The sequence below is a fragment of the Electrophorus electricus genome, chromosome 1 (genome assembly GCF_013358815.1).
Source record: "Electrophorus electricus isolate fEleEle1 chromosome 1, fEleEle1.pri, whole genome shotgun sequence".
Taxonomy (NCBI): Eukaryota; Metazoa; Chordata; class Actinopteri; order Gymnotiformes; family Gymnotidae; genus Electrophorus; species Electrophorus electricus.
Window position 1 is genome coordinate 6,194,700 of NC_049535.1, and position 16,502 is coordinate 6,211,201.

General features: G+C 49.1%; 1 protein-coding gene across 7 annotated transcripts in view; it reads left to right on the forward strand.

The window, feature by feature from the left end:
• Positions 1–15,993, forward strand: part of arnt2 (aryl-hydrocarbon receptor nuclear translocator 2) — a 49,779-nt gene extending 33,786 nt beyond the window's left edge. For 2 of the 7 annotated variants that reach the window (XM_035525001.1, XM_035525013.1), the window contains 7 exons: positions 4,435–4,510; positions 6,740–6,854; positions 7,702–7,801; positions 8,224–8,365; positions 8,958–9,126; positions 14,856–15,001; positions 15,503–15,993. In XM_035525001.1, coding sequence (XP_035380894.1) covers positions 4,435–4,510; positions 6,740–6,854; positions 7,702–7,801; positions 8,224–8,365; positions 8,958–9,126; positions 14,856–15,001; positions 15,503–15,601 — 847 coding nt within the window. In that variant the 3' untranslated portion in view covers positions 15,602–15,993. The remainder of the gene's footprint in view (positions 1–4,434; positions 4,511–6,739; positions 6,855–7,701; positions 7,802–8,223; positions 8,366–8,957; positions 9,127–14,855; positions 15,002–15,502) is intronic. The other 5 variants (XM_035525005.1, XM_035525018.1, XM_035525010.1 and 2 more) reach the window with 3 other exon arrangements.
• Positions 15,994–16,502: the final 509 nt, after the last annotated feature.

Sequence of the window (16,502 nt, forward strand, 5' to 3'; positions counted from 1 at the left end):
TGATGGAAGGAAACATACAGCCTTCCTTGTTACGCAGCGTAAGGTCGTACCGCACCCGTGTCCCTGTAGGGCTGGGAGTACGCTACATCAGGAGGGCGATTTCTGGCCACAAGTGTACGTGCTCTGGACGATTGCTTTGCTCATCATCGCACACAACAAGACTCCTGTATGTTTTCAGTCATTGAAATTAAACATGTTTTAAAATATGCGGCAACCTCTGATCCTTCTAGCTCAGCGGGGCTTAAGACCCACAGCACCGGATCATCTGTGCCCATGGTGGGTTTTTGCTTCTGATATAAATTGATTGGAAGGGTTAATGGTGGGTACAGTTGAACTAAAATCCCTGTGATATGTCCTGACACGAGGCTGAAACACACTGCACACCTGCTTCCTGCATCATGGATATGGGATATAGAATCACACACTCACCAGCTCATGTTTTACGTAATGGCAAAAGTGTTTGTTTGGGCGGGGTTATGTGAATGAGTGTAAATCAGCCGTAAAACCAGCTAATTCTGTGTATTCACAGAGGTGATTTACAGTTATTAGTGTACATTTGCATTCTTTAGTTTTGTATTCCAACTACACAAAAAGCAGAATAGTGTTTAGTATAAAGAGATGTGATGGGGGAGGGGTCTTCTGACCTGTGGCTGTTTGTGTGATGTGGTATTTAACGGTAGTGTGTGATGGTGGTGTTTAATGGTAATGTTGGGTGGTGGTGTCTAATGATGGTGTTAATGGTAGTGTTGGGTGGTGGTGTCTAATAATGGTATTTAATGGTAGTATTTGGTGGTGGTGTCTATTGATGGTGTTTAATTGTGGTGTCTGATAATGGTGTTTAATGCTCGTATTGGGTGGTGGTGTCTAATGTGTTTAGTGGTAGTGTTGGGTGGTGGTGTCTAATGATGAGGTTAATGGTAGTGTTGGGTGGTGGTGTCTAATGATGGTGTTAATGGTAGTGTTGGGTGGTGGTGTCTAATGAAGGGGTAAATGGTAGTGTGTGGTGGTGGTGTTTAATGGTAGTGTTGGGTGGTGGTGTCTAATGGTGTTAATGGTAGTATTGGGTGATGGTGTCTAATGATGGTGTTTAATGGTAGTGTTGGGTGGTGGTGTCTAATGATGGTGTTTAATGGTAGTGTTGGGTGGGGGTGTCTAATGATGTGTTTAGTGGTAATGTTGGGTGGTGGTGTCTAATGATGTGTTTAGTGGTAGTGTTGGGTGGTGGTGTCTAATGATGAGGTTAATGGTAGTGTTGGATGGTGGTGTCTAATGATGAGGTTAATGGTAGTGTTGGGAGGTGGTGTCTAATGATGGTGTTAATGGCAGTGTTGGGTGGTGGTGTCTAATGATGGTGTTAATGATAGTGTTGGGTGGTGGTGTTTAATGATGAGGTTAAGTTCTAAGTTCAAGTTCAAAGTTTATATGCCACGTACATAGTCATACATGGTATAACTAGCAGTGAAATGCTGAGGAGAGATACTGGATGTGGTTTGATGAATAAATAAATATGTAATGATGGATGAAGAGGGAATGTATAATATGTATATATATAATGTACAATTTCCTGTTTTTACAATTTATAGTTTTTACAGTATTTTATGATGTTATTGTAGACATCATACACAGATTAGTCCCCACAGTTCATCAGTTGCCCTGATTCAGGGCCCAAATGGCCTTGCAGGAAGAAGCTCCTCTTCAGTCTCTCTGTGTTGGTCTTCAGGGAGCGAAAGCGCCTTCCTGACCTCAACAGAGAGAAGAATCTATTGTTGGGATGGGTGGGGTCGTTCACAATCCTCCTGGCCTTGGTCTGGCACCGCCTGTAATATATGGTCTGCAGGTCAGGAAGTTCCATATGAGTGATGTGCTCTGCTGAACGCACCACCCTCTGGAGTGCTTGTCTGATCTGCTTGGTGCTGTTCACAAACCAGACTGTGATGTTCCCCGTGAGGATGCTGCCGATAGTGCAGGTGTAGAAGTTCCGCAGCACCTTGGAGGGCAGTCTGAAGTCTCTTAGGCGTCTGAGGTGGTAAAGACGTTGACAGGCCTTCTTTGCCAGGGAATTGGTGTGGCGGGACCAGGACAGGTCCTGTGAGATGTGGACTCCAAGGTACCTGAAACTGTCTACTCTCTCCACCGTGGTTCCGTTGATCCTCACAGGTTGGTAGTGGCACACCTGCTTCTTGCTGCAGTCTACAATCAGCTCCTTTGTCTTGCTGATGTTTAGGAGGAGATTATTTTCCTGGCACCAGTTCTCCAGGCGTTTAGTCTCCTCCAGGTAGGCCCTCTCGCCGTAAGCGAGATCAGGCCCATGACGACGGTATCGTCAGCAAACTTGACAATGATAGTAGAGCTGGAAGTGGCCACGCAGTTTTAGGTGTACAGTGAGTAGAGCAGGGGGCTTAGGACACAAGCCTGGGGAGCTCCAGTGCTGAGGGTGAGGGTGGATGAGACCCAGTTGCCTACCTGTACTGATTGTGGTCTATCTGTTAGAAAGTTGGAGATCCAGTCACAAAGGGATGTATGCAGTCCTAGATCCTACCAACTTGGTAGTGAGTCTGGAAAAGATAATAGTGTTAAATGCTGAGGCTTTGAGGACTCTGCCGTAGATGCCGTCTGGTCCAGCCACCTTCCTGGTATTCACTCTTTTGAACATTCTCCTCACGTCACTCCCTGATGATGAGAGTGCGCTGGCCTATGGTGGGCTATGCGCATGCACTGTTGGCTGCAGCAATAGCACCATTTGCGTTGTTAGTGCTAGCGCAGTTAGCGCTGCTAGATACAGCCTCAAAACAAGCGAAGAATGTGTTTACCAGAGACTCATCCATGCTCATCAGTCCGGGGGGCGGGCTCTTGTAATCCGTGATCGTCCGTAGTCCCTGCCACAGGGCTCTAGAGCCACTCTGCTGAAACTGTGACTCTAGTTTCCTACCGTAGCACCGCTTCACGTCTGACCGCCCTGTGCACTCCTTATGCCGCAGACTTGTACTCGTCCATGTTCCCACTGATGATCCCCGCGTTTTAGCCAGCAGCACAAGAGTTCAGAGCCTAGCAGATGGTTTTGTCCACCCATGGTTTCTGGTGGCTCTTGGTATCGTATCATCCACCAGTTTCCCAATAAACCCTACTACTGCCTTCGTATACTTGCTGACATCATCAGTGCTGTGCAAGAACATGTCCCAGTCTGCTTCATCCAGAGCGTCATCCAGAGCATCCTGCAGAGCGGCCACTGATTGGTCTGTCCAGCGCGCGACCTCCCTCTGAACCGATGTTTCCCATTTCAGTCTTTGTTTATATTTTGGTATGAGGAAGATGGCGGCATGGCCCGACTTACCAAACGGTGGATAAGCTAGTGCCTTGTAGCTGTCCTTGTATGCGGTGTAGCAGTGGCCTAGTGTCCTGTTTCCCCTGGTGGGGAAGGTTACGTGCTGGAAAAGGTTGGGCTCTGAACGCTTGACGTTAGCGCTGTTAAAATCCCCAACCAGGATAAGTGCAGTGTCCGTGTTGGCCTGAGGTGGAAGGTACATGGTGTTGACGATGACCAAGGTGAACTCTTGCGGAAGATAGAAAGGACGAAACTTGAGGGTGAGCAGCTCCAGGTTGGGTGAGCAGGAGCAGGCAAGAGTAACAACATTGGCATCATTGCACCATCTGTTATTTACCGTCACACACTCTCCACCGCCTCTCGACTTCCCCGAATTCACCGTCCTGTCCATGCGGTGAACCGAGAAGAACTCAGCTAGATGGATAGCTTGGCTCGGTACCGCTGGGTACAGCCACGACTCGGTGAAGCAGAGGTTGCAGTCCCGAATGTCCCTCTGGAACTTTATCTTGGCCCAGAGGTCGTCGAGCTTGTTATCCAGAGACTGGACACTGGCTAGCAGCATGCTAGGTAAGGGAGCTCGGTGTGCCCGAGCCCTCAGCCTGTTCCTGACCCCGGCTCGCTTCCCTCGAGGCCTTGTCCTTGCGTCACGACCTTTGTTCTCCCTCAGGATCTGTCGGCCAGCTCGGGTCCGGGGTTAGAGACGGCTTGAGGTGGGTGTCATGTAGAGAAATAAGAGCATCTGCTGTATGAGATGTGCGTGGTGGTGCAGAGAGAAGGGTTTTAGAGGGAGAAGAGATGGCGAAAATAGCGCTAAGAGCGAAAAAAGTGCAAAGTATGGACAGAGCAGTCGTGAGGGCAGCTGACCTCACTGGCGCCATCTTGAGTCTAGTGGTAATGGTAGTGTTGGGTGGTGGTGTGTAATGATGGGGTTAATGTTAGTGTTGGGTGGTGGTGTCTAATGATGGGGTTAAGGGTGGCCAGTCAGAACTGTGCTTGACACATGCACCACCCTTGTACGCCACAGCCTTCATGTGACCTTATTATGCTAATATTGGAAAGTTGCTGGATTTGTCATTTATTCATTTTGTGTGTGTGTGTGTGTGTGTGTGTAGGCAACTCCAGCAACAGCAGCAGGCTGAACTGGAGGTTCATCAGAGGGACGGGCTGACGGCATATGATCTGTCACAGGTACATACAAACACGCGCACGCGCACAGATATATACACTTTATACCATAGCACAGCCTCAGTGGGCCCACTACGCAGACAAGCCTCCAGAAAGGAGTTTTCATTTTACGCTTAAAAACGGTTGTACACAATTTCTGGTCATTTTAATTTCTATTTAGACAGCTGCTAATGTGCACTTTCTCAAGATTCCACCGCTAAGCTTTGGTCAAACAGGCTGTTTCCATGGAATCATGCAGCACATTTTCAACAGCCAATCAGGATACGGCCCATACGTTCAGCACATCCAACCAGAAACCTGCAGTGTCAGCCTGTGAAGCGCTAAATGCCCATTTCGAGATTAGTCAACGTAATGTGAAGGTCAGAATGAAATGGCTTATTATTTTAATAGACTGGATCTGTGAAAGGGTCCAGAAAGCCCCAGGAAAGGCAGGAGCAGGTGTGCTACAGAGTTAGGCATCAGATTACCACGCAGCCTGATCACAATACCCAATTCAGCGCTAACCACTATAGTAGGTGCGGAAAATATTTTCATTTAAATAATTTCAGGAATTTAAAAAATTCATCTTTCTTTATTAAAACTATTTGATCAGCTTGTTATTGCATGAAATGCATTTAAGGTTAACAACAAAATAAACCTATTAATGATCATATATTCTCATTGTAATTTTACAAAGTAGCAACAGTTCGTACTGCGTGATTAGTGTAATTTACTGCAACTCTACTGGGTTATGTTTACAGTTCTGTGTATTTGCTTAGAGTAGGATTTATGCAGTTTCTGGAGTCTTGATCAGGGCTTTCTCTCTTCCACTCATGTATTGAAAAGGCAAGCTCTGCCCCTGTGCGCGCACACACACACACAAACACACACATGCATGCATGCATGCATGCACATAGACTGCATACACTTTCATACATATTTCAGTTTTACAAATCCCATCTTGGTTTAGGGTGGGGAAGGCTATATTCCCTCCCCCCTCCTCCCATTGTGGCACAGCTGATATTTCAAGCGAGCACGCCACATCCTGACAAACGGCTGGGGCCGATAATAGCTTGATCTCATTTGAATACCACCCATGTCACGGAGAGCCATCTCGGTTTCTAGCAGGCAGCCTTCCCAGAAAAGCCACCCGCTGGCACGGGTCCGCCTCTCACCATGTTCAGAGCATTCTGCTGAAGTTGGTTTACACACACACACACACACACACAAACACACACCCACACCACGGAGGACCCAGTCTAATTTGAAACACACCCTGGGGCTGCGTTTTCAGCTAGCCACCCTTGGCTCCACTCGCCAGCGTCAAGGCATAGCTGTGTGGTGAAGTCAGGGCGTAGCTAGGTGGTGGTCGGGCGGAGCTGTGGGTGGTGGGAATGTGGCATCCTGCAGAGGAGCAGCCCCAGGCACTCCTGCACTTCTTTGCATTAATGGACTTTTTTTTCCTCCCAAGTCATAAGAGGCAATGCCGCTCCGCTGCACACAGCTAACACACGGCCAGGGCAGCGCAGGTAGCACTCAGCGCGTTTCCACACCTGAACCCAGTCTGGATTATTAGAGCCTTAAAACGATGATAACCAGCAAGAACAGGTGACCGACACTGTGATGGTGGGCGAGGTTTATGTAAGTCCACTCTCACTGTCCTTCCGTCAGTCCAGGGTCAAAGATCCCAGAGACAGATACATATATCCAGAATACCTAATGACACGACATGGTGAAACTACAGGGAAGCAAAAGCAGGAGATTCATGTATAGAAATACATTATCCAACCAGGAAGAAAGAGGGGTTTGTGTGTGTGTGTGTTTGTGTGTGTAAAGACAAAACAAGAAAGAGAGAGCGAAGGTGAGATGAAACGGAACTGTAACAATACCACGTGGTGTGAGAGCCATGGGAGCCACAAGGACAGAGAGGGGAGCCCCTGACGATGTCCCAGTCCTAGAAAACATGATCATTTTGCATGTTAAAAGAGGTGAACCCAGTTGCCGGGGATGGACGTTTGAATCCCAGCTGTTCAGACGCCATGTTCCAGGCGCCGTGATTGATTGTGGGAATACTGACAATGTTCTTCCACTGAATGGCTGGGTGGAAAAATTGGAAATGATTACAAAGGGTTATCACTAATGACAGCATAGTTAATGGATGGGGGGGCATGTCCCATTCACAAAAACAGAAGAGGTGGTGTATTCTTTGTGCATTGAAGACTTCATGGTGTCCGTGCTCTTCTGTCTGGCCAGCAGGTGCCCGTAGCCGGTGTACACGAGGCGAGCAAGAACATTGACAAAACGGAGACGCTCTTCTCCCAGGAGAGGGACCCGCGCTTCAGCGACATGTATACGGGCATCTCCGGCCGTACGTGGGCCCTGCACCGCAGATGTCCACACATGACAGCAAGGGCCCTTGTTTTTACACCACAAAATCATTATAGAGGCATTCTGGGAGATTTTGTCCCCTAAAGTGTTGAAATCACAGTGGAGATATTCAATCTCTCTCGCTCTCTCTCTCTCTCTCTCTCTCTCTCTCTCTCTCTCTCTCACTCCCTCTCACTCCCTCTCACTCCCTCTCCCCACTGAGCTACAAGCCGTCAGCCCCCATATATCGCGACAGGTCTGCGGTGGTTTGGAGGCACCCAACTGCTTCCTACTGAAATTTATCACTGACCCTGTGGCTAATTTATCACTGACGGAGTGCCATCTAGATCAGGAAGGGAAGGTCACTCGTCAGTTAAAATCGCAGTAGGAAAACAACTCCGTCTTAAACAATACAGCTGTATGTCTGCCACCTCGACAACGTACAGCGTCCACGGAGTACACCACACTTTCCCCGGAAGCTTGGGAGGACAGCAGGAGCGTAAATCTCTCCGACACTCCGCTGGAACCTTTAAACCAGAGTCTGTGTGTGAAATGGCATGCTGCATCCTTCTGGGTGTTTCTTGGGTTGTCTTTCATAACCTGCTCACCTACCCCATACTAGATGCCAGGCATATGTGATGCATTCCTACTGCAGATACACATTAGCTTTAGATGGGCCACATGGTGTGAGATGCACTAGTTGGTTGGGCCATGATCTGTGATCTTTCTGTGTAGAGTCAGGGTGTATGGTATGGGGATATAGGTCCGGATCTTCACTTTGTGTGTGTGTGTGTGTGTGTGTGTGTGTGTGTGTGTGTGTGTGTGTGTGTGTGTGTGTGTGTGTGTAGCTGATAAGAAGATGATGGTGCCATCATCCACTGCAGGCGGACAGCAGCTGTATTCCCAGGGTAGTCCTTTCCAACCTGGGCACTCAGGAAAGAATTTCAGGTGGGTAGTGTGTCTGTGTCTATGTTTGCATGTGCGTCTGTGTGTGTGTGGAGACGGCATGTCAGTGTGGAATGTCTTGCCAGCTCTAACACTTTCCAGAACAAATTCTTTGTCTGTTTAACTTGTGTGTACTTCATTTGTTTGTTCTGGGCATAAAATCAGGGATTATAGATTCCATTATTCTAGTACATTCCATCCACCATAGAGTCTATAATGAAGTCCTACATTTACCCAAATGAAAGAAGAATTTCTTGGCTCTGGACCCCAACAAAAAACAACTGCACAGACCAAATGCCGGAATCCAGACTCCTGCAGAGTTCTTCCATTTCCGGTGTCTGAGGGGGATGCACTGGGAAAGCGCCTGTCTGAGTAAATGCAGCCATAAGATGCTGATTGTAATGGCTGCATAATGTGTGTTTCAGCTCGTCGGTGATCCACGTTCCAGGGGTGAACGACATCCAGTCCACGGCTGGCTCGGCAGGCCAGAACCTGGCCCAAATCTCCCGACAGCTCAACCCGGGCCAGGTGTCCTGGACGGGCAGTCGGCCGCCCTTCTCGGGCCAGGTGAGTCCTCGTCAGCGCCTGATAATGCAGAGCCATGCCACGCTTACGGCCCTCTGGGCCGGTGCTACCGAAACCAGAAGCACGTGTGACCGACTGGGCTGCTTGAACGGGTTGCCGCGGTTACAGCCGCGCTGACGTGCGCCAGCTCTGGGCTTTTCCCTCACACATGCATGTGTAGGAATGCTGTTTCCCGTTTTCATTCCTCTACCCTAATGTGTTTATTTCAGTGAGATGACCCTGGAAATGACGGTAATGAATTCCATCGAGACGGTTTAGTACCCTGTTAGTCATGCGGTGTTTACAAGAATTTATTTGTACGATTTTTTTTGCTCCGTGTGTCAGGTTTACTGCAGTGCAGCATGTACGGCCTGACTGGGATTGCTTAATATTTCCTAAACATGAATTACCCAACTGCCCTGCTTCATTCATGGCTGATCGTTGGCAACAAACCTGTTTTTCTGAGATTTCTTAAAACCCAAGTCCAGTCTATGACCAGTCGTACCCCGTGTGGGCCCTGGCGTGATTGGCGAGGCGGTTACAGGCAGGTCTGCGTCTGGTTAATGGGCTTGTTCCTCCTGCTTCACCCCCACAGCAGCAGCTCCCGGCCCAGTCCGCCAAGGCCCAATCGTCCCCGTTCGGAATCGGCTCCGGCCACAGCTACCAGGCGGACCCGTCCTCCTACAGCCCCCTGTCCAGCCCGGCCACTTCCTCTCCCAGTGGCAACGCCTACTCCAACCTGGCCAACCGCAGCGCAGCTTTTGGTAAGGCTCCGCCTCCGTTAAACAAATACTGTACTGTAGAGTGGTGAACCGTTGCGATATGAAGAAAAGTCTGACCTGTGTAAATGTACCGAAGTAATTTATCATGCTTGTTGTATCATGTGTTTCATCAAAAGACCCAAACACTAAACGGCAGAGTCTGAAAGTGTGTCAGGGTGGTTCAGCACACATGAAGAAAAAATGATGTGTTGGATAGTTCATTAGCATATTGACCTTGTAAATACCATCTGACAATGTCTGCTTAATGAATAAAATCAGGCCTAATGAACTGCTTGTCAGTTCAACACTGATTACATTTCATTAGCCTTAGTAGGGGCTAAATATGACATTATAGGTTATACTTGCGCCATCTTCTGCCATTCTGAATGAGACGCAGTAGGATTTGAAGACCTTGCAGAGAAAGAGTGTTATCAGAGTACAGTAAGAAGATCTCAAGGTTATTACTGGATGAATAAATATTCGAGGCCATTTACACCTTGCATTAATGCGGTCTGCACCCGGACATCTTATCCAGATCGGAGGAAAAAACGCACATGACTGGAAAACAGCCAGACCTAACCTCCGGAGGCGGTCCAGCTCAGTTCGCCATAGCGATTCCCATGGCTGTGAACAGTCAGGCACTGTCACCGGCTCATTCTGTAGCGCCCCGCGGAACAGCGGGCAAAGGATGCAGTATTCTCGGCTTCTCGTTCTTCCCGACAGCTGTATGACAACCTCCTCCCTGAGCACCGAAGGGGGCTGCGGAACCCGGATGGTCTCCGCGGGACTCCTCACGCTTGCCATGTTGTCCGTACGCCTGGGTCAGTTGAGTGACAACTGGCCGGTTTCCCACGCCTCCGCGTGCCTTTGCACGCTGTTAAACGAGACCCGGTTGCAGGGCAGACCACGTATGCGCACATAAACAGTGGGCATAAACGCGGCGGGAGGAGACGGGTCCATCTGTTATCCACATAACGACACCCAGACACAGACGGCATCTTCAACTACGGGTGGAAACCGGGTTCTGATTCCCCCTTCCATGGCCACGACGGATGCGGCTCTGTAAACCAACCCAAGCTCTTGGCCGATCAGGCATCTGGTCCCGGATCCGGTGCCGGGTGCAAGGTTAGCAGACTTGTTGCGTGCGGGTGGGGGGGGTGCGGTGTTAAGAATTACAGCCCCATCGGGAGATGGGGGCTCTCGCGAGTGTGTTTTAAGTGATGTCAGAACTGTCCGTCTCACGCACACGCGCTGATTTACAAGCTGAAGCTGTGAAACGTTCACTTTCCCAATTCATCTGAGCCATGTGCGAAGCGAACATCCAGGCTACCTCGTAAACCTCCGAGGTCAAATACAGCTTCTGAACGAATCGTTAACTCGCTGAGAATTCAGTCATTTGCTCAAGATGTTGGCTTCGGTATCTGGCCATCTATTTATTTTCCTTTTTTGCCTAAGCGTTTTTGACACCTGGAAACATCTGAGTTCATAACTCTGTGTCCTGTATGCGTAGAGGAGCTCGTCTGCGAGTACAGGCAGCATGAGACCTTTTGTTTGCCTTTGGTTCTTAAACCCTAGAAAACGCACACTGGCATGTCCATTGCTAACAGATGTCATTGCGTGAAAACACTCACTGGCATACACCTGCAGCGCACAGGGTGCAGAAAATTGCCCGGCCAGCAGAGCAGTGCTACAGAAGCGAGCTCACCCAGCAAGTGACTTAGTCAGCAGCTTCCATTCAAGAATGATTAGTAGTTTTAAATAGAATTTCTAATATTCAATTAAACATCCTGTTGCCTGCTTACTCAAAGCATTAATATTAGTTTGTTGTTAATTTATTTGTATCAATATTGCAATATTTGTATAAATATTGCCTTGATTTCAGTCTTGATCTCAGAGAAATACAGCACCAGTGAAATGTGATGAATCATGCCTGCCAAACCCAACAGATAGGGCAGCAACAGCGTGCACGGGAGCATTTCTGCTGAAATGACTTCATTTAAAGAATGACCTTAAAGGCTTTCTGCCTTCACAATAAATAAATATGCCTTTATTCCTTTTATGCTGTCCTGCCACTGAGTGTGTTTAGCTCCGTGTGTCGTGTCGGAGTGTGCTGTTAGCTCTGCTCCCTGGTCTAGGTGCAGTGCTTTTTGCCTCTTTGTTGAAAATCTGCCTCCCATATGTTTTTATGCACTGTGAAGGCGAAGACTCTCGCCCAGCGGGGTGCAGCCTAGCTCATATTCATGTAGAGACTGTATTTTATTCTCTCCTGCCACTGAGTGTGTAGTTAGCTCTGTGTGTCATGTGAGTGTGTAGTTAGCTCTGTGTGTAGGTAGCTCTCTGTGTCGTGTCTGAGTGTGTAGTGAGCTCTGTGTCATGTGAGTGTGTAGTTAGCTCTGTGTGTCATTTGTGTGTAGTTAACTCTGTGTGTCGTGTCTGAGTGTGTAGTTAGCTCTGTGTCGTGTCTGAGTGTATAGTCAGCTCTGTGTGTCATGTCTGAGTGTATAGTCAGCTCTGTGTGTCATGTCTGAGTGTGTAGTTAGCTCTGTGTCGTGTCTGAGTGTGTAGTTAGCTCTGTGTGTCATGTGAGTGTGTACTTATCTCTGTGTACTTAGTTCTGTGTGTCATGTCTGAGTGTGTGGTTAGCTCTGTGTGTCGTGTGTATGTGTAGTTAGCTCTGTGTTGTGTGTGAGTGTGTAGTTAGCTCTGTGTGTCATGTGAGTCTGTAGTTAGCTCTGTGTGTCATGTCTGAGTGTGTAGTTAGCTGTGTGTCATGTGTGTGTGTAGTTAGCTCTGTGTGTAGTGTGTGTAGTTAGCTGTGTTGTGTGTGAGTGTGTAATTAGCTTTATGTGTCGTGTGAGTGTGTACTTAGCTCTGCGTGTCGTGTGAGTGTGTAGTTAGCTACATCTGTCATGTGTGAGTGTGTGGTTAGCTCCGTGTGTCGTGTGAGTGTGTAGTTAGCTCTGCTCTCTGGTGCAGTGCTTTATGGCTCTTTGGCGGACTTCTTCCTCGTGTATGTTTTTACACACTGCGACGGTGAAGGATTTTCCCCAGTGGGGTGCAACGGGCCAAACCCAATTCAGATGTAAACAGCCAGCCGGAGCAGGCCAAGGCGCTCGCGGGTGGAAAAGGCAGCGAGCACCGTTGGGGAGAAGAGGGCGGGCTGGGCGTCATCAAGCACACGGGCGGGTTCCTCCTCTTCCTCCTGGGAGACTACAGGCATGCACCTCTGTCCTGCTCGTTAAGAGGCATTCGTTAGCTTTGCTGTCCAGACCTGTTCGTCGCGTCCGGTGGGCTTTGCGCGATTGCGTCCCGCCCGCATCCGCATGCTGCCACAAGCATGTTTGCTTGTTTGTTTGGGTGATTCAGCGAGTGGCAGGGTTAGAGAGAGGGCTGCCCTTTTCCATGAAAGCATGGAGGCGTGTTGTTATCCTTGGCTGTTTGTATGAACAAGTTGTCTTTGCATGTTGGTACATTTTTGTGCCTTTTAAATGCTTGTTGTTGTGAGAGGTGAGCATGTGAATGAGTGTGTGTGTATGTGTGTGTGTGAGTGAGTGAACACATTTTAGACAGAGGACAGATAAGCATGTTTACTTCTTGTGCATTTTCTCTCTATCTCTCTCTCTCTGCCTCTTTGAAGCACACAAATACCCACGCGCACACACACACACACACACACCTTGAAGAGTGGAAATGAAGGATGAAGTCGATGATTGAGCAAAGCGGGAGAGAAGAGTGAGTCAGTGAGCACCAGCAGCAGAAGGTCGATCAGAGCGAGTCAGGAAAAGACGAACGAGGGACACGTTTACAATGGGCCACAACTCAGCACATTAAGAAGGAGAGAGAGAGAGGGAGAGGGCTGGGCAGCGGATTGCTGGTCAGCGGATTGCTGTGCGAGTGGCGTGTGCTACCGCTCTAAGGAAATGAGGTTCTCGACCCTGCCTCATTTCCTCATCAGAGGGGGACGTGGGAACTGGGCCACAGATGCGACCCCCATCCCACGTTTGTCCCCTCCACCCTGCTGCCGTCCCCCGCCTTGACTGGCACGGAGGGGGGAGCTTGCTCAAATGAGGCTTGGCCTGGCATTGGGGAAGAGCCCATCAGGAGCACATTAACTCGGGGAGGTCGTGTCAGGTGCCTTTTCTCCTCCCACAGCCACGTCAGGGAGGAGATGGCAAGGCGTTCGTTAGATGAGGCGGGCGTGTTAAAGGCGGGCACTCGTTGGCACGGAGACACATCGCCCAAAGGGTCCACCCTCTCGCCCTGCCACTGAACAGCAGTCAGTAAAGGCATGTGTGAATAAGGTTTATGTGAGTGTGTGTGAATGCATGAGTGTGTGTGTGTGTGTGTGTGTGTGTGTGTGTGTGTGTGTGTGTGTGTGTGTGTGTGTGTGTGTGTGTGTGCTGGGAGATAGGGTAGAGGTTGGGGGACAGCACATAAGTTGTCAGAAACACCCTGCTAACTATGGAGCTATCGGTGGAGTTAACTAGCCAGCTATAGAATGTTCTGTCTGACAGAAGGAGACTGCTGTAATAGGCTACACAAACATCTCAGACATCGTGAGGAGTAGATGTAGTTTTAAACACAAAATCACACAAAAGGAAGGACTGCTTCTGCACTGGCAACAGTACAGGCTAAGGTACAGGACTAATGGGTCAGTACAGGCTAAGGTACAGGGCTAACGGGTCAGTACAGGCTAAGGTACAGGACTAATGGGTCAGTACAGGCTAAGGTACAGGACTAATGGGTCAGTACAGGCTAAGGTACAGGGCTAACGGGTCAGTACAGGCTAAGGTACAGGGCTAACGGGTCAGTACAGGCTAAGGTACAGGGCTAACGGGTCAGTACAGGCTAAGGTACAGGGCTAACGGGTCAGTACAGGCTAAGGTACAGGGCTAACGGGTCAGTACAGGTTAAGGTACAGGACTAATGGGTCAGTACAGGCTAAGGTACAGGGCTAACGGGTCAGTACAGGCTAAGGTACAGGGCTAACGGGTCAGTACAGGCTAAGGTACAGGTCAGTACTTATCGGTGTAAGGAGCTCTGCTATGACTGCATCTTCTAAGCTGAAACAGTGGCACAGCGACTTTGTTAGAAGAGATATCAACACCGCGCTGTTTCTCCAGTGTGATATCTACAAGTTTCACACACTCCCAGCTGACATGTAGGTGAGGTAGCGAGTGACTAAGCAGCCAAAGCCAACGTAGGCCAAGTTTCTTCACGTCACAGATCCATCAGGAAAACAAAAGACAAGAGACATCATCATAAACTACCTCCCCAAACCTGCACGGACTTGCACACAGAGCACACACACACAGCGTTCTGTTATGAGGTACTCCAGCTAATTTGACACTGTTTTTTTTCTTCCTGAAAATAAGGAAATTCAAAAATATTCGTACAAATGAAATATTCATAAAGCACTATTGTGATTGGGCTCCAGCCTTAGTATATGTGTGTGTGTGTTGGCGTTGGTGAAAACAAGGAGTAAGCTTGTGAGGGGCAGCTAAATGGTGTAACCAGGTAAAGTACCTTTTACTAAAGGGTTCATTTGTCTAAAACTGAACGGGCAAAACAATTTTGGTTATTGCAGTCAGGTTTAGGTTTGGCTTAGAAATACTCCATATGTGGTTAGCTTCATATATATAACATATATGTAAGATGTGTGGCCTTACATCCTGACAGTGGTTAAATGCAGAGGCCGTGTGTGCGTGCGTGTGTGCGTGCGTGCTCTGCAGATGTGTCAGGGGAGGGCAGTCAGAGTGGTGGCCAGTTCCAGGGTCGGCCATCCGAGGTGTGGTCCCAGTGGCAGAGCCAGCACCACAGCCAGCAGACAGGAGACCAGCACACTCACCCCCAGCCCAGCCAGTCCGAGGTGTTCCAGGTATTTTGCAATCACGCACGTACGCGCGCACACACACACACACACACACACACACACACACACACACACACACACACCCAGCAGAATCACACTGGACCCAGCACGCAAAGAGCATCTAAGCATTAAGCTCAAGCAAACATCTGCCTCAGCTTGGCTGAAGCCCTTCTAGATTGGCAGGCTGGTCCTGGTTCTGAAGGAGCTGGAAGTGCTTCATGTCCAACCTCTTTGGGAGTGACAGGATGAGGAAGACAGACAACCGTTCTTCGCATTCTGCCTCCACAAGCTCTGAGACAAAGCACCTCCGCTCACCCTCCCACGGCCGTCCAATCAGAGCTTTTAACCCAGCGCTCCAAAACGCGCACCCGTGTGGTGCCTGAGCCTGGTCCTGAGCGGGACACGACCCAAACAAACCTGTCGTTTTTTCCCCCCTCGTGTCCCGGTAACCCGCGCGCCACGTTGCGAAGTGGAACGCAACCTAAAGAAGCTTTCATTTCATTGCAGGACATGTTACCCATGGCAGGAGACCCTACCCAGGGGACGGCCAACTACAACATCGAAGACTTCGCCGACTTGGGCATGTTCCCCCCGTTTTCCGAGTAGTCCTGGACTGACCTTTCTGTCAGGGTTGTTCTTTTCCCGGGGGACTGCAGCATCGATGTCACCCTCCTCGTCCATCTTCATCTCCATGGTCACCGGCGGTGACCTCATCATCTTCACCATCATCATCCTCATCTGTCCTACTCAAGTACACCAGCGCCTGCGTACACGAGTAAAGGGCACTGCGTGAACGCTGGCTGTGTTGGAATGGTTCCGTTCACGGGCATCACGTCTGGTTCTCTGGCAAGCGTGCGCGCATTACGATCGCCCCCTTTTGTCAAACCGGTTTTGCACAGGTACGCACCCAAAGAGGAGGATATGAAGACAACGATTTTTTGACACGCTTCGACACGTTCCTGTGTATGCTAAGTGCTCTCCATGACCGTCTGTGCTGACAAGAGACTTGTTTTCATTCAGCATGTTTTTTTTTCTCCCTTGCACTCCATCTTACTTTGCCAAACAGCATCTGGCTGACAGAAACTGCACCAGCATAACACAATCCAGCATCGTGCTTACTGTGGAAAATCTAGTCTATGTAGTGATGTCCATAATATAGCTGAACTAAAATTAGTTGTAGATGGTTATATAAACAAAAAAAGTGTTCTGTTAAAAGCGAAGATGCTTACTCTTAAAACATTTTTTAAACAAATTTGCTACACCGTTCAGGCTTCAAGTGCTCTTGGTAAAGCTCCCCTCCGCAGCCTGACGGCAGGACGCCGTTGCTGTGTGTGTGTGGGTGTGTGGGTGGGTGTGGGTGTGGGTGGGTGTGGGTGTGGGTGAGAGAGAGAGAGAGAGAGAAAGAGAAAGAGAAAGAGAGAGACTTGTACCTTCCCGGTCCGGCTCTTCTACACTATTAAACTGCTCTGTAACGGCAAAATGAAGGACCGACAGCAAACACTTGAAA